Source organism: Microchirus variegatus, assembly GCF_963457635.1.
Source record: "Microchirus variegatus genome assembly, chromosome: 1".
In the NCBI taxonomy this organism is placed as follows: domain Eukaryota; kingdom Metazoa; phylum Chordata; class Actinopteri; order Pleuronectiformes; family Soleidae; genus Microchirus; species Microchirus variegatus.
In genome coordinates, this window is record NC_139802.1 from 45,622,952 (window position 1) to 45,648,010 (window position 25,059).

Genomic DNA, 25,059 nt, shown 5'->3' on the forward strand with positions numbered 1-25,059 from the left:
AACACAAAAGCAGAAAACACAAAAAAACATTAACTCACAACGCAAACACAAATCACACAACGCAAACACAAAAGCAGAAAACACGAAAACATTAACTCAACGCAAACACAAAAGCAGAAAACACGTAAATATTAACTCACAACGCAAACACAAAAGCAGAAAACACGAAAACATTAACTCACAACGCAAACACAAATCACACAACGCAAACACAAAAGCAGGAAACACAAAAAAACATTAACTCACAACGCAAACACAAAAGCAGAAAACACGAAAACATTAACTCACAATGCAAACACAAATCACACAAAGCAAACACAAAAGCAGAAAACACAACAAAAAAACATTAACTCACAACGCAAACACAAATCACACAACGCAAACACAAAAGCAGAAAACACGAAAACATTAACTCAACGCAAACACAAAAGCAGAAAACACGTAAATATTAACTCACAACGCAAACACAAAAGCAGAAAACACGAAAACATTAACTCACAACGCAAACACAAATCACACAACGCAAACACAAAAGCAGGAAACACGTAAGCATTAACTCACAACGCAAACACAAAAGCAGAAAACACGGAAACATCAACTCACAACACAAACAAATCACATGTTTTCCTGCTTTTGTGTTTGCGTTGTGTGATTTGTGTTTGCGTTGTGAGTTGACGTTTTTTGTGTTTCGTGATTTGCGTTTGTGTTTTGCGCCTCAGGGCCACCGTACTGTTGCACAGAAGAAGTCATTTGTTTAGACGCTGGTACGTTTTCTCAGAGCATTTTTCTGTCTCCGTCGAAGCACAAACTGTTGCCGCTCTCACAGGATCTTATTCCAGATAATTCCAGCGTGTTTACTCTGTGCGAGTTCATCCTCTCTAAGACTAACCTGATGTCTCGTCTCTCCTTTCTCATTCCCGTCCCTGTGATCCGTCCTCTCCGGCCTCCAGTGATGCCCTCGGACGCCTCCGCCAACCTTCTCCTCCTGCAGCAGCAGCAGCCTCCGTCACAGCAGGCTCCTCCGCCCCTCCTCCCGGGCTCCTCCGCCCCGCCCGTGGATCACGTTCCCGGGGTGGGCGTGAGCGTGAGCGTGGGCCCCGTCCCCGGAGCTCCGTCCACGGCCGGCGGCGCCGCCGCCGTCGAGGAGGCGCAGGCGCAGGCGGCGAGCTGTCGGACCATCCCGACGGCCTGCGTGCGGCCCACGCACCCGCTACGGAGCTTCACCAACCCGATGGTGCCGCCGCCCATGGGCACGATCGACCCGAAGGTCTACACCTCCATGTTGCCGCAGTCCAGTGAGTACACGTGTGAGTTACCGCGCAGATTATTATGGCTTTTTACAACCTTAAGAGGACGATGGTTTGAAGTGTGTAAACCACTCACTCTCCCACACCAAAGCCCATAGAGAAAATCAGTGATTTTAGCTCACAGGGACACAGGAGCTGCTGGTCCTCTGCTGCCTCGTGTGGTCACTTTGTGTCACTGAGGTTAATCTGAATGAAGGAATTTAAAAGCCGAATTGTCAAAATAAGACGTTTGAACTTGTTTAAAAACAACTCCTGTGAACTCCTGTGTGCTGTGATGTTAAAATCACTGATTTTCTCTATGGGCTTTGGTGCAGGGAGAGTGAGTGGTTTACAAACTTCAGATTAAAGGGAAAACATTTTTTTAAACTAATTAAATCTATGTCTGATTAAGTCTGCGACGTCTTAAGAACACATTCACGTCTTTATTTCACTGTTAGACAGACTTTAACTTGTGTAAACTGAAGTTTGTAAACCACTCACTCTCCCACACCAAAGTCCATAGAGAAAATCGGTGATTTTAGCTCACAGGGACACAGGAGCTGCTGTGTCACCATTGCTACTAGCTACTAATGTTAGCATCCACGTCCGACAACTTGTACTATCATTCAGCATTATATTTTTTTAATGCCATATTAGCATGTTAGCATGTAAATCACCTACTTTGCAGCCTGAGATAGGTACGCTCACTCTCAGTGAAAACAAAATGGCTGCCAGCAGAGATACAAGCAAAAAAACCCCACAATTTTAGCCACTTAGCTAAACACTTAGCTAATAAAATCTAGGTCAGTTTAAGTCTACGACGTCTTAAGAACACGTTCACGTCTTTATTTCACTGTTAGACAGACTTTAACAACAGGAAACTGAAGTTTGTAAACCACTCACTCTCCCACACCAAAGCCCATAGAGAAAACCAGTGATTTTTAACATCACAGAGACGCAGGAGTTCACAGGAGTTGTTGATCCACTGCTGCCTCCATCACTAACTCACAATATCTTATTTTGTCAATTCGGCTTTTAAAATAAGTCATTCAGATTGACCTCAGTGACACAAAGTGACCACACGAGGCAGCAGAGGACCAGCAGCTCCTGTGTCCTCTGTGAGCTAAAATCACTGGTTTTCTCTATGGGCTTTGGTGTGGGAGAGTGAGTGGTTTACAAAAGTCTGTCTAACAGTGAAATAAAGACGTCATTCTGAAGATGTTAGAAACTTTAAGTGACCCCATAGAGAAAACCAGTGATTTTAGCTCACGGGGACACAGGAGCTGCTGGTCCTCTGCTGCCTCGTGTGGTCACTTTGTGTCACTGAGGTCAATATGAGCAATGCCGAAAAAAGCCGAAATCTCTAAAATAAGACATTTGACTTAGTGATGGAGGCAGCAGTGGATCAACAAACTCCTGTGTCGCCGTGATGTTAAAATCACTGATTTTCTCTATGGGCTTTGGTGCGAGGAGAGCGAGCGGGGTTTACGAACGTCGGTTTTCCCGTCCGAAAAAAAGTCGGTCTCACAGCGAGATGAAGTGGTGAACGCGGAGACAGACAGTAGGAGGCGCCGTCCCGTCTCAGTATTTACTTTGTTATCGTCTGAACGGCCGATCGCTAACAGCCGCCTGTGCCTTTAAGAGCTGGAGAAAAGGACTTAAAAAAACGGGAGTGTGTGTACGTTACACACAACTGTGTCAACACTTCTTTGTTGTTCGTCCGTTTCCAGACGTAATATAAAGGAGACTTTTTTGTTTTTTTTGTTGCCAGCGGCAAAGTTTTTTCTTTTTCTGTCTTTGGTCCTGGATTCTGCAAACACTGGAGGGAAGAACGTCTTATTCCCTTACTCCCTCTCCATCTTCTTCCCCTTTTCATCCTCCTTTTCACACATATATATATATATATATATTTATATATATATATATATATATATTACTGTCAGAGGCTTCTTTATCTCCTCCCTCTGAGGATCATCCTGTCGTTCTCTCTCTGATCACCTGCAGAAATGCGAACAGAAAACAACAAAACACTCGCCTGCGGTACAAATGACCCCGATGTGTGTGTGTGTGTGTGTGTGTGTGTGTGTGTGTGTGTGTGTGTGTGTGTGTGTGTGTGTGTGTGTGTGTGTGTGTGTGTGTGTGTGTGTGTGTGTGTGTGTGTGTGTGTGTGTGTGTGTGTGTGTGGGTGGGTGTTTTTGATGCGGGTAATGCTTTCTGTAGGTGTGTGTGTGTGTGTGTGTGTGTGTGTGTGTGTGTGTGTGTGTGTGTGTGTGTGTGTGTGTGTTTGTGTGTGTGTGTGTGTGTGTGTGTGTGTGTGTGTGTGTGTGTGTGTGTGTGTGTGTGTGTGTGTGTGTGTGTGTGTGTGTGTGTGTGTGTGGGTGGGTGTTTTTGATGCGGGTAATGCTTTCTGTAGGTGTGTGTGTGTGTGTGTGTGTGTGTGTGTGTGTGTGTGTGTGTGTGTGTGTGTGTGTGTGTGTGTGGGTGGGTGTTTTTGATGCGGGTAATGCTTTCTGTAGGTGTGTGTGTGTGTGTGTGTGTGTGTGTGTGTGTGTGTGTGTGTGTGTGTGTGTGTGTGTGTGTGTGTGTGTGTGTGTGTGTGTGTGTGTGTGTGTGTGTGTGTGTGTGGGTGGGTGTTTTTGATGCGGGTAATGCTTTCTGTCGGTGTGTGTGTGTGTGTGTGTGTGTGTGTGTGTGTGAGTGTGTGTGTGTGCGTGTGTGTGTGTGTGTGTGTGTGTGTGTGTGTGTGTGTGTGTGTGTGTGTGTGTGTGTGTGTGGGTGGGTGTTTTTGATGCGGGTAATGCTTTCTGTAGGTGTGTGTGTGTGTGTGTGTGTGTGTGTGTGTGTGTGTGTGTGTGTGTGTGTGTGTGTGTGTGTGTGTGTGTGTGTGTGTGTGTGTGTGTGTGTGTGTGTGTGTATATACTCCATTATGGCTCTGTTTACACGCCCAGGTGGCCTCAGATTAACATTGATTTTCAGCTCCTGGAAACCTTTCGCTCCAAAATAGCGAGCCCCGCGGCAAACAATCGGGCTGGACTTTCACCGAACCCCCCGTAACCCCCCACACACACCCACACACACACACACACACACACACACACACACACACACACACACACACACACACACACACACACACACACCCCACAGCGCTAACTCCATCACACACACACAAACACACACACACACTTTCGTCCTCCATCACTCCATCAAAAGAGTGAAAACAGACCTGAGAGCAGTGGTGCTCGACGCTCGTCGTCGGCCTGGTTCGCGCGTTTGTCGGCGAGAGGAATGAGATGTTCTCGTCGGTGTAATTGGATCGTTGTGGGCGACGACAGAGAGACATGGAGACGGCAAAGGAAAACGGCGCAAAGTTTGTGAGATCGATCAAAAGCAACCAGAAATTCACACACACACACACACACACACACACGACCAGGCTTCTACGGCGATCCGGAAACAAAACAAACGGAAACCTCGCGAATCCACAGACGTACAGCGTCAGGGTCGGGTACCGCTCAGAATTGAACTGATATAGTACCAATATCTATATCTGGCATTCGCTACCATTACCAACATTTTTCAGGGTTTTGAAGTAGCCAAGCTAACTAGCTAGCTAGCTAGCTTAGCTAACATCAGCCGAGACAAAAGCCTACGTTATTTCCAACGACTTATTCACCTCGTCAGTTCGCTGATAATCACCCGAACGTGTCGATGAGTCAGGGCGAGGCGATTTCAAGCATTGGTTCTCAAAGTGTGGCCCGGGGGCCCAATGGCGGCCCGCAGAAACATTTCTGGCGGCCCCCGCAATGAATTACAGTTGATGGTTTTAATCCAGGAGCTACTAAGCTTGTTAGATGTTTATTGGACATTACTGGATACAGACCAATAAGTGTAAACTGTATTTACTATGTCATCAAATTTTGGATGACATAGTGACACAGTATAGACGTTTTTGTCCAATTTTGGTGTTGAAATTTTTTCCCAAAAAATTGTCACATTTTGGACGACATAGTAGTATGTCATATTTGTCAAATTTTGGACCAAATTTTTTTTTGAAAAAAATTAGTCAAATTTGGGACCAAAAACTTTTTTCCCCAAAAATTGTCAAATTAGGGACGACATAGTATAGTATGACGTTTTTGGCAAATTTTGGACCAAACAATTTTTTTTTTTTTTTTAATTGTCAAATTTTGGACAACATAGTTCTTACGTTTCTTTTTCCCTTTGGCGGCCCTCAGTCCAATGTTGGGTTCCTAAATTGGCCCTCGGGTTTCAAAACTTTGAGAACCCCTGATTTAAAGTTATCGTAAAAAAAAAAGAAAAGATGAGGGCGCTAGTAGTCCGGGAGGCGGGACTATGACATCATCATTAGCCCCAAAGTCGTGTTGTGGTTGTTTCTCCGAAAACAATGTTTCCGTGTTGATAAATCGCAGATACGATTAAAGGAAAAACCTCAGAGGCTAACTAACATCGTGTAGTTTTTTTTTTTCTGCTGACTCATTGTCCTCTAGAGTGAACTGTAAACTCTGGAACAGACTTTTGAAACTAGGAGTTAAAATGAGGTTCATAATTGAACCGATACGATACCGGCATCTGTATCTGTAATTCGGTACTGGTACCAAACGGTACCTTATCTCTGTTTTTCAAGTAGCCAAGCTTACTAGCTAGTTAGCTTAGCCAACATCAGCCGAGACAAAAAAAAAAAAAGTTACTTACTTATTCACCTCGTTAGTTAGCTGACAATGACCTATGCGTGTCGACGAGGTGGATTCATCGCTCGTTTTGTCGTAAACGTTTCTAGCTTGCTCGTAGTAGCAGCGCTAGCGTCGGTAGCTGACGCAGCGGTCGTCAAAAACGGTTCATTCTTCATCTTTTAAGCAAATCCCCGCGTTTGACCACGTGCTTCGCGTCGCAAATATTACATTGAGCGCCGCCGCCGTCTAATTGCGGGAAACGCAGCCACACTTTCGACCTCGTTCAGATCGCCGTTATCGCCGTCGCGCTCTCGTGATCTCGTTGTGACGGCAGAACCGTTTCCTGCCAACATGGCCGACGAAACAAACTGACCCATGAATCCGACGTTTACAAATTAAAGTTCAAATTTAGAAGCGGATTTTCCGACAGTAATTCCATTTAAAGTGACGTCTTTGAGCAAGTCGCTCCCCTGCTGGCTTTTTGATATATTCTTGCTTCCTGGTTGGCTTCAAGCAGCAAACCAGACGATTAATGTGCCTTTTATGACTTTAAATAGGGATAAACGCGCCGTCGTCGCCCCAGGTCTTATTGCAAATCAATCCACGTGATCATCTTGTTCTATATCGACGCTATAACAGCTGTTTTTTTTGCTATCTCTGATGTCCGCAGATGAGTCGTTAGACGCAGAAATGAGCTCCTGTACGTTTTAGAAACACAGATATTTCACATGTATTAACTCTACACCGCAGACGGTTGTTTTCTGGAAGACTCTTCATCTTCAACTGTTTTTTACCTCAAACTGTCCTCGGGATCGATAACCCCCCCCCCCCTCCCCCCCGCCTCCATATGAACCGCCCCACGGCTGTAAATCCCCCCCCCCCCCTTCGTTGCCTTTCGACCCGGCAGAAACAGACAGACACGGTGAATTGAACCCCAGCAGGCGTTTTCACACCTTCACTCAGGCTTTTCCTGGTAAATATATCCACCTCTGTGAGCAGATGAGCTGCCGTTCCACACCTCCACTCACTCACTCACTCACTCACTCACTCACTCACTCACTCACTCACTCTCTCTCTGACAAATCCCTGGAGGCTGAACTGTGAAAAACCCTCTTTTATGGCTTTTCTCCACTGTAACCTTTGCTTCCGCTTCTCTGCTGCAGCTCATTGTGGTTTTTTTCCGGCCAAATGTTATTTTTTTTCTTTCCTCTCTCTCTCTCTTCTGGAGTTCAGTTCAGTTCAGTTTGGATTCGCTCTGACAGCAGAGTCCACGGTTTTTCGGGCCTCATTTTCGCCGCTTTTTTGCAGAAAAAGAGCCAGAGCGAGGTCAGCTGCAGCTCCGGTCCTGAGCCGCCGCCGCCGCCGCCGCCGCCGCCGCCGTCCTTGCGACGTTCGGACAGATGGAAAATAACCCCGCGCGGGTCGTCGAAGCGCGAGCGTTTGAAATCGCGGGCGAACTAGACGCGGCAGATGGTTCGTCGCTCGTAAACCATCTGGAAAATCTTTGTCAGGAACCATTTGGAAACGGGACAAAAGGCTTTTTGGGAATGTACTCTGCGGATGAACCATCTGTCCGTTATCGTCTACCACGGAGGTTAATGTCAGCGGAAAAAAAAACACCTTCTCCGCCGCGTTGAGAGAAGCCGTCGGCGTGAGCGATGTGATCGGGAACGGACGCGTTCACGACGACAGAGACGTGAAAAACGGTGGCCAAACTTCGTTCCTTCTTGATTTAAACCGTCTCTCGCTCACACACAGATTCATCAGTGGACTGATCGGAGGAAAAAAAAAAAAGGGAGGTTCACAAACTTTACAACCCGTGTAATTCCATTTTTTGAAGCATTAAAAAAAACGAGCCGGTCGACTGCAGACGGCGGAGCATAAAAGCGGCCGCTTCGCCGCGTTCTTCATGTTTATGTCGCTGCAGCTCGACGGAAACGGCTGAATTTTCAAGGACGTTGCGTCACGGAAACCGAGTCCTTCACACTGAGATTTTAGACAGATGGACGTTGTGAATCCACACCGACAGGTTCTTTTTCAGTATTTTTTGGGGTATTTTATTCCGATTTTAGTACGAATCCCACTGGCTTAGCTTGGTAAAGTACGCCCCAACCCCTCGGTTGTCGGGTCGACCGCTGCGGCGAGCGCGTTTTGATGGACATTTTAAAACGGTAGCTTTGTGCCTTAAAGGTCTTACGGCTGCAAATAATGACTATTTTCATCACAACTAGTCACCATTTATTGAAAGGATTAGGAACTAATTGGAATCTAGTAATATACAGTCGAGAAGCACTAGAAACAACAGCAAGGGGGCGCTGTCATCAAGAAGAAAACAGCGACGTCTTCTGTGACTGACAAGCTAATTAGCTTGAAAAGTGGAATGTGGACATTTTCCCCGCAGTACACCGTTGTTAGCCTAGCTGCTAAGCTACTGAGTTAGCAGCCGATGGCCTTCACACAGCACTCTTAGAAATAACAGTGCTCGGTAGAACCATATAAGGTTCTTCGGCTTGTCCTCATAGAAGAACCCTTTTTTGTCTCCAGGTAGAACCTTTTTGTATAGGTTCCACCTGGAACCTTTTTGGAGGGTTCCACCAAGAACACTTTTAAAACCCTTTATTCAGCAAAGGGGTTTTAAAGGGTTCTCTGGATCAAAATGGTTCTTACTGGAACCATTAGTGTTACCAAGGGTTTTTCAGAAGCAAATGGTTCCAGGTGGAACCTCAGCCCTTGCAGAAGAACCCTTTTTGGAACCCTTATTTCTAACCATCTGATGTAAGTCTGGACAGCAGGGGGCGCTGTCATCCATGATGTTTTTGCTCATCGGAAGAAGAAAACAGCGACGTCTTCTGTGACTGACAAGCTAATCAGATTAGCTTGAAAAGTGGAATGTGGACATGTTCCTCGTTGTACACCGTTGTTAGCCTAGCTGCTTAGCTACTGAGTTAGCGGCCGATGGCCTTCACACAGCAGGTGCAGGGACGACACTCTTGGAAATAAAAGTGCTCGGTAGAACCATATAAGGTTCTTCGGCTTGTCCTCATAGAAGAACCCTTTTTTGGCTCCAGGTAGAACCTTTTTGTAAAGGTTCCACCTGGAACCCTTTTGGAGGGATCCACCAAGAACACTTTTAAAACCCCTTATTCAGGAAAGGGGTTTTAAAGGTTTCTCTGGATCAAAATGGTTCATACTGGAACCATTAGTGTTACCAAGAACCCTTGAAACCCAGAAGCAAATGGTTCCAGGTAGAACCTCAGCTCTTGCAGAGGAAGAACCCTTTTTGAAACCCTTATTTCTAACCATCTGATGTAAGTCTGGACAGCAGGGGGCGCTGTCATCCATGATGTTTTTGCTCATAGGAAGAAGAAAACAGCGACGTCTTCTGTGACTGACAAGCTAATCAGATTAGCTTGAAAAGTGGAATGTGGACATTATTTTCCCTGTTGTACAACGTTGTTAGCCTAGCTGCTAAGCTACTGAGTTAGCGGCCGATGGCCTTCACACAGCAGGTGCAGGGACGACACTCTTAGAAATAAAAGTGCTCGGTAGAACCATATAAGGTTCTTCGGCTTGTCCTCATAGGAGAACCCTTTTTTGGTTCCAGGTAGAACCTTTTTATAAAAGTTCCACCTGGAACCCTTTTGGAGGGTTCCACCAATAACACTTTTAAAACCCTTTATTCAGGAAAGGGGTTTTAAAGGGTTCTCTGGATCAAAATTGTTCTTACTGGAACCATTAGTGTTACCAAGAACCCTTGAAACCCAGAAGCAAATGGTTCCAGGTAGAACCTCAGCCCTTGCAGAAGAACCCTTTTTGGAACCCTTATTTCTAACCATCTGATGTAAGTCTGAACAGCAGGGGGCGCTGTCATCCATGATGTTTTTGCTCATCGGAAGAAGAAAACAGCGACGTCTTCTGTGACTGACAAGCTAATCAGATTAGCTTGAAAAGTGGAATGTGGTCATTATTTTCCCCGTTGTACAACGTTGTTAGCCTAGCTGCTAAGCTACTGAGTTAGCGGCCGAGTTGAGATGAGATGTTTTTAATCCAAACGGCACAAAAAAGTCACATTGTATAATGCGTTCACCACAAAACACCACAAAACACCACAAAAGTGTCGCCGCTCCAACTGTAGAGAGACTTCCAAAGAAACAAAGACAACATTGGATCGTCACTGACTACTGTTAGCATCGCGTTTCACGAAGTCTCACGCGGCAAAAAAAACAAAAACGCATCAAAACCAGACGTTTACCTGACGACGGCGTCTTCTCGAAGAAGAAAAGACGGAGATGAGTTTCTGTGAAATCTCTGCTTTCAAAACTGTCCCAGGAGGAGAATAGAAGTTATTGATCAGAGAGTGAAGTGTGTGTGTGTGTGTGTGTGTGTGTGTGTGTGTGTGTGTGTGTGTGTGTGTGTGTGTGTGTGTGTGTGTGTGTGTGTGTGTGTGTGTGTGTGTGTGTGTGTGTGTGTGTGTGTGTGTGTGTGTGTGTGTGTGTGTGTGTGTGTTGGCAGTCGAAGCCTCAGGAGCACAAACACAAAGCAGTGATTCACAGAATCAGACAGAAGGAAAAAACCCTCTCATGTCTCCAGTGTTTCCTCCTCACTGATGTTTTCACTTCACTTCCTCGCTGTGAAGCATAAAGGTTCCACCTGGTACCCTTTTGGAGGGTTCCACCAAAAACCCTTTATTCAGGAAAGGGCTTTTAAAGGGTTCTCTGGATCAAAATGGTTCTTACTGGAACCATGAGTTTTACCAAGAACCCTTGAAAAACCCTTTTTTCTGGAAAAGGTTTTTTCAGAAGCAAATGGTTCCAGGTAGAACCTCAGCCCTTGCAGAAGGACCCTTTTGGAACCATTATTTCTAACCATCTGATGTAAGTCTGGATGTTCAGTCCTACACTCTTTGAAATAAAAGTGCTAAGTAGAACCATATAAGGTTCTTAGGATTGTCCTCATAGGAGAACCCGTATTTGGCTCCAGGTAGAACCTTTTTATAAAGGTTCCACCTGTAACCCTTTTGGAGGGTTCCACCAAGAACCCTTTATTCAGGAAAGGGGTTTTAAAGGGTTCTCTGGATCAAAATGGTTCTTACTGGAACCATTAGTGTTACCAAGAACCCTTGAAAAACCCTTTTTTCTGGAAAAGGTTTTTTCAGAAGCAAATGGTTCCAGGTAGAACCTCAGCCCTTGCAGAAGGACCCTTTTGGAACCCTTATTTCTAACCATCTGATGTAAGTCTGGATGTTCAATTGTACACTTTTAGAAATAAAAGTGCTAAGTAGAACCATATAAGGTTCCACCACTTGTCCTCATAGGAGAACCCTTTTTTGGCTCCGGGTAGAACCTTTTTATAAAGGTTCCACCTGGAGCCCTTTTGGAGGGTTCCACTAAGAACCCTTTTAAAACCTTTATTGAGGAAAGGGGTTCTCTGGATCAAAATGTTTTTTACTGGAACCATTAGTGTTACCAAGAACCCTTGAAACACTTCAGGAAAGGGTTTTTCAGAAGCAAATGGTTCCAGGTAGAACCTCAGCTCTTGTAGAAGAATCCTTTTGGAACCCTTATTTCTAACCATCTGATGTAAGTCTGGATGTTCAGATGTACACTCTTAGAAATAAAAGTGCTAAGTAGAACCATGTAAGGTTCTTCGGCTAGTCCTCATCGGAGAACCCTTTTTTTACCCCCTTTTATAAAGGTTCCTCTTTTGGAGTGTTCCACCAAGAACCCTTTTAAAACCCTTTATTCAGGAAAGGGGTTTTAAAGGGTTCTCTGCATCAAATGGTTCTTACCCTTGAACCCTTGAAAAACCCTTTCTTCTGGAAAAGGTTTTTCAGAAGCAAATGGTTCCAGGTAGAACCTCAGCTCTTGTAGAAGAATCCTTTTGGAACCCTTATTTCTAACCATCTGATGTAAGTCTGGATGTTCAGATGTACACTCTTAGAAATAAAAGTGCTAAGTAGAACCATGTAAGGTTCTTCGGCTAGTCCTCATCGGAGAACCCTTTTTTTTACCCCCTTTTATAAAGGTTCCTCTTTTGGAGTGTTCCACCAAGAACCCTTTTAAAACCCTTTATTCAGGAAAGGGGTTTTAAAGGGTTCTCTGCATCAAATGGTTCTTACCCTTGAACCCTTGAAAAACCCTTTCTTCTGGAAAAGGTTTTTCAGAAGCAAATGGTTCCAGGAAGATCCTCAGCTCTTGTAGAAGAACCCTTTTGGAACCCTTATTTCTAAGAGTGTAGGATGGATTAATGGGTCAAACTTCAGATCTATTTCCTGGTTGATGATCCATTTAGCTGCGTGTGAACTCGTCATTTATTCTGATCAATATCAGCTCTGTGCTCTCAGATCAAACTCTTCCTGTCACATGAACATCGATATCAAACAGCATCTGTCAGGAAAACCCAGTGTTTGTCTCACGCCGGCGTTCATCGGCTTCAAAATGAACGTAATCATCGTCACCGTCGTTGCCTCAAACAATGAGATTTTCACGCCGAGGCTTTCAAATTGACCGTTCTGTGTCTATAGTCATAATTTGCTGTCGCTCCACTGTCATTTTCTTGTGTTTTGAAACCCGAACTCGTCCCTGTCTCACCCAGGTGCGAGTCTCCCGAAGCCCCAGGTGAAGACGGCGTCTCTGGGTCAGGTCGGCAAGGCTCGCTCTCCTCTGCTGCCCGTCTCAGTGCCGACGGCGCCGGACTTACCGGAGGAGGGAGGAACCAAAGCTGCGGACGATTCAGCTGCAAACGTAAGTCAAGACGACGCAACTGTCCGAGAGTGTCCAAGAGTGTCCAAAAGTGTCCGAGAGTGTCTTTCCCGAGGTACAAAAGACACGGTTTGGACCGCAGACTCTGGAGTTGATCGCAAGAACCGTACACTGCTCGATTGGACGGGAATTGGTACAATCCCTTTAGTTCAAACCATGTTTGCACAGAGTGGTCAACAGTCTTACATATAGCATTAGGAATGGAACCAAAATAACCCCAACAGTCCCAGTCTTTGGCACCCTTCTCTTGGGGTACCAGAGTAATGGTACGGTACTGTTGTAGTAGTATAGTGATAGTATAGTAGTAGTAGTAGCAGTATAGCAGTAGTATAGTAGTAATATAGTAGTTGTAGTATATAGTAGTGGTATAGCAGTAGTATTGCGCTAGTATACCGGTAGTATATCTATAGCCTTAGTATAGCGCTAGTATACCGGTAGTATATCTATAGCCTTAGTATAGCGCTAGTATACTGGTAGTATATCTATAGAGGTAGTATAGCTATTGCATAGTAAAGCAGTAGTATAGCGTACCATAGCAGTAGTATAGCAGTAATATAGCGCTAGTATAGCTATAGCATAGTATAGCAGTTGTATAGCTATACCGTAGTATAGCAGTAATATAGCGCTATTATAGCTATAGCATAGTATAGCAGTAGTATAGCTAAAGTGTAGTATAGCAGTAGTATAGCGGTAGTATAGCTATAGCGTAGTATAACAGTAGTATAGCTACAGCGTAGTATATCAGTAGTATATCGGTAGTATAGCTATAGCAGTAGTATATCGGTTGTATAGCTAGAGTGGTACTATTGCTATAGCGATAGTATAGCAGTAGTATAGCACTAGTATAGTGGTAGTATAGCTATAGCATAGTATAGCGTCAGTATAGCTATACCGTAGTATAGCAGTAATATAGCGCTAGTATAGCTATAGCATAGTATAGCAGTAGTATAGCAGTAGTATAGCAGTAGTGGTAGTGGTACTATGGCAATAGTATAGCAGTAGTATAGCGGTAGTATAGCTATAGCGGCAGTATAGCGGTAGTTTAACTATAGTGGTACTACAGTAACAGTATAGCAGTAGTACAGTAGTATAGTACTAGTATAGTAGCAGTACTAGCTAACTCACTGCAGATGCAGAACTGTTAATAACAAACGTTCTTTATCACAGGAGTAACTTTATGAGCTCTTTAGCATTGATTTATCATAGGGTTTACTGTGTGTGTGTGTGTGTGTGTGTGTGTGTGTGTGTGTGTGTGTGTGTGTGTGTGTGTGCGTGCGTGCGTGTGTGGGTGACCTTTGACCTGCTGAATTCACCAGAGGTCATTAACCACTGGAAGTGAGGGAGAAACGAGACGGAGGGAAGGAGTAGAGAGGAGGAGGAAGAGGAGGAGGAAGAGGGTTAGTGGAGGAATAATGAAGAGCTTTAGAAGGTGAAGAAGAAGAAGAGAGAGGATGAGAGGAAGACGCAGGGAGGATGAGGAAGGAGAAAAGGAGGATTAGAAGGAGGGGAAATGAAGTAGAGGAGGAGATTCTGAGGGAGGATAAAAGGAGGAGAGGATGGGTAAATAAGAAAAGGGAAAGGAGAAAAGAGGGATTATGGGGAAGGAGAGGAGAGGAGGGAAATTGGGAGAGGATGAAGGAAGAGAGGAGGAGGAGGAGGAGGGAGAAATTGATGGAGGAGGAGGACGAGCAGAGGGAGATAAACGACAGAAGATGATGTGAAGAGATGCCGGACGTCAAGACTTGTTAAATATTCATATGAGACTGGATGAGAGCAGGAGGACAGGAGGAGGCGTCGCCACGGCAACAGGAAGAGAGGGATTCATCAGGAGAGGAGTAAGGAGAGGAGGAGCCGGACCAAGGAAAGGAGGGAAGGAAAGAAGGAGGTAGATCGAGAGGAGAGACAAAAAAAAAAATGAGTTGGAGGAGGAGAGAAAATGAGATGGAAAGATAGTGGAGAGGAAAAAGTGCTAAAGGTCAGAAGGTCTTTCTCTTCATCTGCTGCTTTATCTCTGTAATTGATCTGGTCTTTTTCCCATCAGCCCCGTGGCCTATCCATCACACACACACACACACACACACACACACTGGGTTAGTTAATAGACTGTGACAGAGTGTGAGTAAAGTAACTACAGTGCTTTTATGATGTTGTTAGACCGCTGACGTATTTGAAAGCAGCACCGAGGGACAAAGCGACGAGAACAAATTTTTTTTACCTGCGTCGTCGTTTGCTTCTGTTTGAGAAAACGTTGCTCAAATTTAAACCTTAAAAAAAAAATGCAGTAAAGGAAAAACGTTATCTTCTATAAAAAAAAAAAAGGTGCACAGTTTTACGAGAGTTTACGGGGAAAGAAATCGATACGTGCGATTTCCGTATACGAAAACAGGACCCGGGGGGTTCCTGAGCGTAGGTGAACCCTCTGAGGAGCGACTGACCCTCAGAGTTCTGACCCTCCAGACTCTGCACTCGTGGAGCTTCTGCCCTCGGGCTCCTGTTGCTCACCGCGGTGGAACCTTCCTGCTCGCCGTGACCTCGGACTTACTCGGTTCCTGTTGGCGCCGACGGCGAGGGTAACGACCCCGACGCTGCAGCGCCAGCCATTTTCAGGGCGAGATGATGAGCTGCGGCTTCACACTTCCTAGTGGGTTCCAAATTCGCTTGAGCGAGTACCTTTTCTGGATCTGACGAGCGTCGGCATCGGGTTCCTTTACCCGGCGTTCGGTCCATCCAGCAGCGCCAGAACGTTCCACACCCGACCAGGTTTCTGACCCGTTCAGAGCTTCAGAAGAGACTGTGATTGCTAAACTAAAACTTCAAGAACTCTATCTCGAGGGAACCTTTGGAGGGAACCAGCGACTGGATTGTACCATTAGTCTTTTACCCCTACTATACCCGGGTCTGTTTACCAAAAGTGTCCCACAAGGCGCACCCCCCCCCGCATTCTACACCCGAGTTGTAGTAGTATAGCAGTAGTATAGTGGTAGTAGTATATAGTAGTATAGTAGTGGTATAATAGTAGTGGTATATAGTAGTAGTAGTATAGCTGTAGTATAGTAGTGGTATATAGTAGTAGTATGGCAGTAGTATAGTAGTAGTATAGCAGTAGTATAGTAGTTGTAGTATATAGTAGTAGCAGTAGTATAGAGTAGTGGTAGTATATAGTGGTTGTAGTAGTATAGTAGTGGTATAGCATTAGTATAGTAGTAGGATAGCAGCAGTATAGTAGTAGTGGTATAGTAGTATATAGTAGTAGCAGTAGTAGTAGTATAGTATAAGTAGTATATAGTGGTTGTAGTAGTATAGTAGTGGTATAGCAGTAGTATAATAGTAGTATATAGTAGTTGTAGTAGTATAGCAGTGGTATAGTACTAGTAGTATAGCAGTAGTACAGTACTAGTATAGTGGTATAGCAGTAGTATAGCAATAGCACATAGGTAGTATAGTTATAGTGGTGCTATAGTAATAGAAGTAGCAGTATTATAGTGGTATAGCAGTAGTATAGTAGTTGTAGTATATAGTAGTAGTAGTATAGAGTGGTAGTAATATATAGTGGTTGTAGTAGTATAGTAGTGGTATAGCAGTAGTATAGTAGTAGTATAGCGACAGTATAGTAGTAGTAGTATATAGTAGTAGCAGTAGTATAGAGTAGTAGTAGTATAGTATTAGTAGTATAAAGTGGTTGTAGTAGTATATAGTGGTTGTAGTAGTATAGTAGTGGTATAGCAGTAGTATAGTAGTAGTATATAGTAGTTGTGGTAGTATAGCAGTAGTATAGTACTAGTACTATAGCAGTAGCACACCTGTAGTATAGCTATAGCGGTAGTATAGCTATAGTGGTCCTATAGTAGTAGCAGTAGTATAGTATTATAGTACTAATATATGTATTATATATATATATATATTCGTGCAAGGAACCTATCCTTCAGATTATTTTGGAGGGTGTCGAACGCGCATAAAATCTATTTTGCTCAACGGCTCGGTCGGTGAAAACGGAGGCAAAATTGAGTTCCACCGAATTTCCCCGAAACTTGGTGGGAAGATGTTCTAGACCAAGACGGACAAAAAAGTCGATCGTAACCATGGCCTCAACTCAACAGGAAGTCGGCCATTTTGAATTTTGGCATCCTACATAATGATGGACAGATTTGGACATTTTATGTATAATTTATGTCACAGTTTGTTTTGTTCCCCAACAGCTTCACATGTTTTTGAGTAAAATCAACAAACAAATGATTAAAATTCATCGTAAAATTTTCAGAAAAGTTCCAAAAAAGGCGAATTTTGATATTTTATGCATATTTCATACAGCTGGCTGATTTGTAGCCTAAATTTGAAAGAAAAAACTAATTATCCTTACTATTTATAGGCTTTACTACTAGTAAATTTACTAGTACTTACTAGTAAATTCAGCTAAAGCGTAAAGTAGCTATCGAGTCGGCAAAGCTTGAGATTGACAGTTATATTTAACGGCCTTTTTTAACGTAATAATTGCCGTTAATTTAACAATTTATATAGAATGTGTTGTACACGCATATGTTTCCTTGATTTCTTTTAGTAAAATTAATTTCTCACGTTTGTCATGTGTAAAATTTAAGGTTTAAAGATGTAATTTTCCTTGTTTACACGAGGGCAGGTTTTTAAATTGAGTTTAAAGTGATCGATTTAATAATCCGATAGCGATATATAAAAATCCATGAGCGACTGGAGGGCGGAGCTAAGTCGTCCTGAGGCACAAAGCAGTCGAACGTCCGGGTTAAAAGCTTCTTTCTGGACGACGGGCGTTTAAACAAATCAACGCGTTGTTGCGCAAATGTTTTGATCGTGTGGTTGATTTAACGACAGCTCTGAGCTCTGACACAAACCTGTGGCTCTAAAGTGTGAGGAATTTGTTCGTCTTTATCTGTTTTTTTTTTGTTTTTTTTCCTCTCACACAGAACCGAGGAGAATATTGAACACTTTTTCTTTTTTTTTTCAACTGCAAGGACAAACTCTGCATGAGAGCCACGCTCGATATAACACACTGAGAGCGATGTGCAGTTGACTGTGTGACGCACACACACACACACACACACACACACACACACACACACACACTTAAGCCGGTCCACTCAGAGGTGACAGTTTGTGCAGCTGAACCAAACACACCATTACACAGCGATCACACGGAAACTGCAGGATTAACACGGCCGAGGTTTGTGTCCCGTCCTTTAAAAGACATCGCGGTCAAAGTGACAGACGACGACAAAAATGTACGATTTTTAAAAGGAATACTTCACCGACTTCCATTTAGCTTTGTATTACTAGAACAGGGGTTCTCAAAGTTTTGATACCTGAGGGCCAATTTAGGAACCCAACATTGGACTGAGGGCCGCCAATGGGAAAAAAACTGAAAGAAATCCCATGTAACTATGGCGTCCAAAATTTGACAAAACCGACATACTATACTATGTTGTTCCAAAATTGTACAATTTTTTGGGGGAAAAAAATGTTGGTCCAAAATTTGACAAAAACATTGTACAATACTATGGCGTCCCAAATTTGACAATTTTTTTCAAAAAAAAAATTTGGTCCAAATTTTGACAAAAATGACATGCCATTCCAAATTTGACAATTTTTTTCAAAAAAAATTTCGGTCTGAAATTTTACAAAAACGTCATACTATACTATGTTGTTCCAAAATTTTACAATATTTGGGGAAAAAAGTGTTTGGTCCAAAATTTGACAAAAAAGTCATACTATACTATGTTGTTCAAAATTGTAAAATTTTTGGGGGAAAGAAAATGTTGGTCCAAAATTTGACAAAAACGTTGTACAATACTATGGCGTCCCAAATTTGACAAATTTTTTCAAAAAAAAATTTGGTCCAAATTTTGACAAAAATGACATATGCCGTTCCAAATTTGACAATTTTTTTCAAAAAAAAATTCGGTCCAAAATTTTACAAAATGTCATACTATGCTTCGTTGTCCAAAATGTGACAATTTTTTTTTTTTTTTACATTTTGTTCCAAAATTTTACAAAAACGTCATACTATACTATGTTGCTCCAAAATGTTACAATATTTGGGGAAAAAAGTTTTTGGTCCAAAATTTGACAAAAAAGTCATACTATACTATGTTGTTCAAAATTTTACAATTTTGGGGGGAAAAAAAATGTTGGTCCAAAATTTGACAAAAACGTTGTACAATACTATGGCGTCCCAAATTTGACAATTTTTTCCCCAAAAAAATTTGGTCCAAATTTTGACAAAAAATGACATATGCCGTTCCAAATTTCAAAAAAAAATTCAAAAAAAATGTTGGTCCAAAATTTGACAAAAACGTTGTACAATACTATGGCGTCCCAAATATGACAAATTAAAAAAAAAAAAAAATTTGGTCCGAATTTTGACAAAAAATGACACATGCCGTTCCAAATTTGACAATTTCTTTCAAAAAAAAATTTGGTCCAAAATTTTACAAAAACGTCATACTATACTATGTCGTCCAAAATGTGAAATTTTTTTGGGATGTAAATGCCAAAATTTGACAAAAATGTCATACTGTGTCGCTATGTCATCCAAAATTTGATGACATAGTAAATACAGTTGTACAGTTTACACTTATTGGTCTGTATCCAGTAATGTCCAATAAACATTTAACTAGCTTAGTAGCTCCTGGATTAAAACTATCAACTGTAATTCATTGCAGGGCCGCCAGAAATGTTTCTGCGGGCCGCCATTGGCCCCCGGGCCGCACTTTGAGAACCAATATACTAGAACATGGGTAGTAGTTTGGAAAAATTGTGCTTCCCAACCTCAGTTTTCCCCCCCGAGTCGAGAATATCTTTAATTACCAGAATGTAAACAGTGTCCGTCATCTTTGCGACAACATTTTTATCTTCCAGCTAACATCTAACATTAAATGGCAATGCTATGGTGTCTGGCTACATTTGCAGCAAATATCAAACACTGATGCTAAAGTGTCTGGCTACAGTAGCAGCTAACACCACACAACCATTCTACTGTATCTAACTACACTGCCTGCTAACGTTGAACAACCGTTTGGCTACAGTAGCAGCTGATAGCCGTTAGCCACTGTGAGCTCTCCTCACAGGAAGCATAAAATCAAGCAAATGTAGCGCCACTTTTTTGTAAAAAAAATTGCGTATTCAGTTTATTCAAAAATACAAAACTTGATCAGTTTGACACTGTTAAAAATAAATAAATATAGTTTGTAATTGGTGTGTTCCAGTCGTCAGAAGTCGGAGTTTCCGAGTTGCGATAAAGTGGTATTTCCGACTTGGAGACTCTGAGACATCTTTATAAACTCCGATATATAAAATATAACAGTTGCACTGTCGTACTCTGTATTGCCATTTCAATAACATTTTCACAAATTGTTCAGCCCTGGTGGACGCGTTGAGCACTGCTGGTTTAGTCAAATGCTGTTGTTGGTTCAACGTTAGCAGATAGTGTAGCTAGATACTTTAGCATCAGTGTTTGACGTTAGCAGCTTATGTATCCAGATGCTTTAGCGTCAGTGTTTGACGTTAGCAGCTCACGTAGCCAGATGCTTTAGCGTCAGTGTTTGACGTTAGCAGCTTATGTAGCCAGATGCTATAGCATCACTGAAAAAACAAGTTATTGGAGATAAAAGCTGATGTGTTGAACCCACGCTCCAGTTACAAGCGTTTATTGGACGACGGACGTCTAAATCATCGTGGAAACTTGAGTTTAGCCCTAAAATTAGCGTTATCAAACTCGTGGTCGTCTAAAGCTCGCAGCCTTTTGTAACGTCACGTCTTCTCTGTCTTTTCCAGGTTTACGAGCAGGACGACCTGTCGGAGCAGATGGCCAGTCTAGAAGGACTGATGAAGCAGCTCAACGCCATCACAGGCTCCGCCTTCTAACCTCTGAACGTCCCGCCCCCTTCCCGTCCTCCTCCCCCTCCCCCCACCCCCTCACCGGCCCAGCACTCGGTCACAGTCCAGCGAGGGGGAAAGAAACCCGTCTTTAAACCTGGAGGTTTTCACCTGCCGTTACCAACGCAGCAGCAGCAGATCAGTCCGGGGTTTGAAGACGAAGTCTGCGGACGCCGGCGTCTCCGCCGCCGGGTCAAGGGTCGCTCTGGTTTTTTCCGCCGATGACCTCGGGACGGAGAATTAAAAAGCAGGACGAGGTGTGAAGGTCTTCAGCAGGAGGTCAAACTCAAACCCCTGGTAGATCCTTCAACCTCCATCACAGACCTGAACAAACCCAACAAAAACCAGGAGGGAGAGGGAAAAAAAAACAAGGATCCTCCTGTTTCTCTTCTTCGTGGTATTTATTCGCGTCCTCCTCCGCTGAACAACTCGGCTACTGTGACTGTACCTCATTTATTTTTCATGATAACTGTTCAAAGTATTTCGTTGTTCTTTTCTTCGTTCGGGGGGATATTTGACCTGTGTGCAGTTTACAGGACGTTTATGTGGTTTTTTTTAAAAAACAAGCTCCCAGGACGTAACGACGTGATCCGCAGCCACCAAAGTTTCACTAAAAACTTCCTCTCGATTATTTTTTTTCCCCCCGCCTGGATCTTAACGACGTCAGGTGTGTTCCAGACATCACCAATCGACCCAACGATCCTTTTCCAGATCTGGATCCTGAGGCTAAAGAGAAAAACAAAGATAAAGATAAAGGGATTAAAACTGTGATTTTTGACCCGCGTTGTCGCCTCGCGTTCTTCGTCCTGGAATTTATCGCGACTAACTTTGATTTTGCTCCCTGTTTTCGATTCAGTGGACTGGAAAAGGACGACCAACAGAACCTGGGTTTTGGATCAGTACCCGAACCCCTACTGGACAAACAGTGGCTCCATGGGAAGGAAATTAGTAAAAAAAAATCAGTCTGATTTCGTGAAATTTGGTCGCTCTGAACGTACGACACATTGCGCGCGTTGTCGCCCCCTGCTGGTTGGAGTACTGAAGAGTTGAAATGCGTTGGGCCCCGGTGTCACTCGTGTAAACGTTGGTTTAAATTATAATTTGGCTTCACTGTGATTTTAAAAACTGTGAAAGAGTTGCGACAGGTTCAAGAATCAGCTTCTTTTTTTTTTTTTTTTTTCTTTTATATATAATTATTTTGTTATTATTATGATTATTACTATAGCGGTTGGTGGCAGGCGATGATATTGATAGGACTGTTTATTTTTCCAGTGTTTGACTGAAGGTGACTGTGCTGTACTGATGAACCCATATTTATTTTTCATAAAACAACACACACACACACACGTACGTACCTCTGTTAAAAACTGCAAAACCGCCAACTCCACTTTGAGTTTCCTCGAGGTGATTCCACTTTTATACGAAAAAACGACAAAAAGAAAACAACAAAAAACCTAAAGACAATAACAGAATTAATTCATATTCCACAAAGTATATTTTTACATTCGCTGTCCTGTCAGAGCTGTTTCTTTTTAACAATCCGAGTGCTATTTTAAACGTCACGCTCATGAACCTCAATTCAACCATCGACGCTAACGCGCGGCTTTTGTTTACTGCCGTTTTCTGTTTTTTATTAGAAGTCGTCAGACGTGGAACGAGGGAATGGAACCGTCAGGAGTTTTGTTTTCAGCGTTAGCGTTAGTCGGGACGTGATTGAAATAGATTTGTGTCAGCGGCGGGAAAGAGAAATGCCTCTGCATGTGGCTACGGTAGCTGCTAACATCCAACACCAATGCTACAGTGTTTGGCAACAGCTGTGCTAATGTCAAGTGCCAATGCCACACTGTCTTTAGCTGCTAACATCTAACACCAATGCTACAGTGTTTGGCAACAGCTATGCTAATGTCATGTGCCAGTGCCACACAGTCTTTTGCTGCTAACGTCAAACAGCTTGGCTGCTAAAGTCTAATGGCAATGCTAAAGTGTCTGGCTACAGTAGCTGCTAATGTCAAAAACCAATGCCATGGTGAATTTAGCTGCGAGAGTCAAATGGAAATGCTATGGTGTCTGACTGGAGTAGTAGCTTCTTTGAAACACTGATGCTAAAGCACCTAGCTACATTAGCTGCAACTGTCAAACACCAATGTCACAATCTGTTTAGCTTCCACCGCTTCTGGCTACAATCGCAGCTAACATCACACACAGTAGTTAGCTACCAACAACAGTGTCTGGCTAGTAGGTGCTAATGTCAAATACCAATGTCACAGTCTGTTTAGCTGCAAAAATGAAATTCAACAGTGTCTGGCTACATTAGCAGCTAACATCAAACACAGATGTCACTGTGCTTGGCTAGCTGCTAAAATCAAATGGCAATGCTATGGTGTCTGGCTACATTAGCAGCTAATATCAAACACTGATGCTGAAGCATCTGGCTGCATAGCCTGCTAATGTCAAACACTGGTGCTAAAGTGTGTGGCTACAATAGCAGCTAACACCACACAACGATTCTACTGTGTCTAGCTACGCTACCTGCTAACATTGAACCAACAACAGTGTCTGGCTGAAGTAGATGCTAATATCACAGTCTGTTTAGCATCAAACACAGATGTCACTGTGCTTGGCTAGCTGCTAACATCAAATGGCAATGCTATGGTGTGTGGCTACATTAGCAGCGGACATCACGCAACAATTCTACTGTATCTAACTACACTGCCTGCTAACGTTGAACACAGCATTTGGCTACAGTAGCAGCTAATAGCTGCTAGCCACTTTGAGCTCTCCTCACAGGAAGCATAAAAACAAGCAAACGTAGCGCCACCTTTTTGTAAAAGTCGTTCAAAACAATTAGAGAAAACAGAGAAGACGCCTCCTCGGGTTTACAGATCTAACTTTAGCAAATCCTGACGTGACGTACGGCCGCTTATTTTAAGAGAATCGTTAAATCGTTTCCACTTTAAAACGCCAAACTAACCGATCCACAAATACGCTCGGAGTCTGACGACGTGACTGCGGTCGCCACGGTGTAATTTACAGAAGCTTTATCTCTGTGTGATGAAAGGAAAAGTCCTGAGGGAAACAGCAGAGAGAAAGAGGAGGTGGAGAATGAGAATGTAAATCTTTTCCAGGCGGTTTCCGTGTGTGTGTGTGTGTGTGTGTGTGTGTGTGTGTGTGTGTGAGCCGGGGCACGGAGGAACCAGGCCAGGAATTCATTATAACGCCCCGCTTCAAATATTACGATTCAAGCTCACGCTCTCGGAGGCCGTTGCGGCGGCGGCGGCGGTGGAAAAGTCCCAGGGACGCGGCGGATGTTAAAGGTAACGTCTCTGCAGAACGCGAGGCGGGGGACGAAAAAGGTGAGCGAACGCAGGGGCCGGGGTCGACGTCGCGGGGATCAAACTCATCAGCATGTTCTGAATGAAACATCCCGGCACCTCCTCCTCCTCTTCCTCCTCCTCTTCCTCCTCCACAAACATCCGCCACAAAGCTGTTTCCGTTCAAAGACACAGAATCAGGTTTAGCTGTAAACGCGGCGTTAAATGATGGAATTATTAGATTAAAAGTGATCGCACTGGGCCCCGGTAAATATAAATGTGATTAAATGATCAGTTTTTCTAATTCCTTCATCACATCACATGGACCGGTTTGTTTCCTTCTGGGCGACTTTATACATTTAATTCTTCTCGATTTAAACTCATCTCTGTTCCCAAAATGGCTTTTTTTAACACAGTGACTGTTCTGCTGCTTCAGTGATGCATTTAAACAGCTTCTATATTCAAACAAAACCTATACGTCAAACACACATGCCACTGTTTTTGGCTAGCTGCTAACATCAAATGGCAATGCTATGGTGTCTGGATACATAACCTGCTAATGTCAAACACTGATGCTAAAGAATCTGGCTACATAACCTGCTAATGTCAAACAATGATGCAATAGCATCTGGCTACAGAACCTGCTAACGTCAAACACTGATGCTAAAGCATCTGGCTACAGAACCTGCTAATGTCAACATTGATGCTAAAGCATCTGGCGACAGAACTTGCTAACGTTAAAAAACACTGATACTAAAGAATCTGGCTCCAAAACCTGCTAACGTCAAACACTGATGCTAAAGCATCTGGCTACAGAACTTGCTAATGTCAAACACTGATGCTAAAGAATCTTGCTACAGAACCTGCTAATGTCAAACACTGATGCTAAAAAAATCTGGCTACAGAACCTGCTAACGTCAAACACTGATGCTAAAGCATCTGGCTACAGAACCTGCTAACGTCAAACACTGATGCTAAAGCATCTGGCTACAGAACCTGCTAACGTCAAACACTGATGCTAAAGCATCTGGCTACAGAACCTGCTAACGTCAAACACTGATGCTAAAGAATCTGGTTACAGAACCTGCTAATGTCAAACACTGAT

General features: G+C 43.3%; 1 protein-coding gene across 1 annotated transcript in view; it reads left to right on the plus strand.

Moving 5' to 3' along the window:
• Positions 1 to 20,631, plus strand: part of dcc (DCC netrin 1 receptor) — a gene marked incomplete at both ends in the record, with an annotated part of 166,399 nt that extends 145,768 nt beyond the window's left edge. Inside the window, 3 exons of the mRNA XM_083910173.1 lie at positions 951 to 1,295; positions 12,575 to 12,723; positions 20,542 to 20,631. Coding sequence (XP_083766299.1) covers positions 951 to 1,295; positions 12,575 to 12,723; positions 20,542 to 20,631 — 584 coding nt within the window. The remainder of the gene's footprint in view (positions 1 to 950; positions 1,296 to 12,574; positions 12,724 to 20,541) is intronic.
• Positions 20,632 to 25,059: the final 4,428 nt, after the last annotated feature.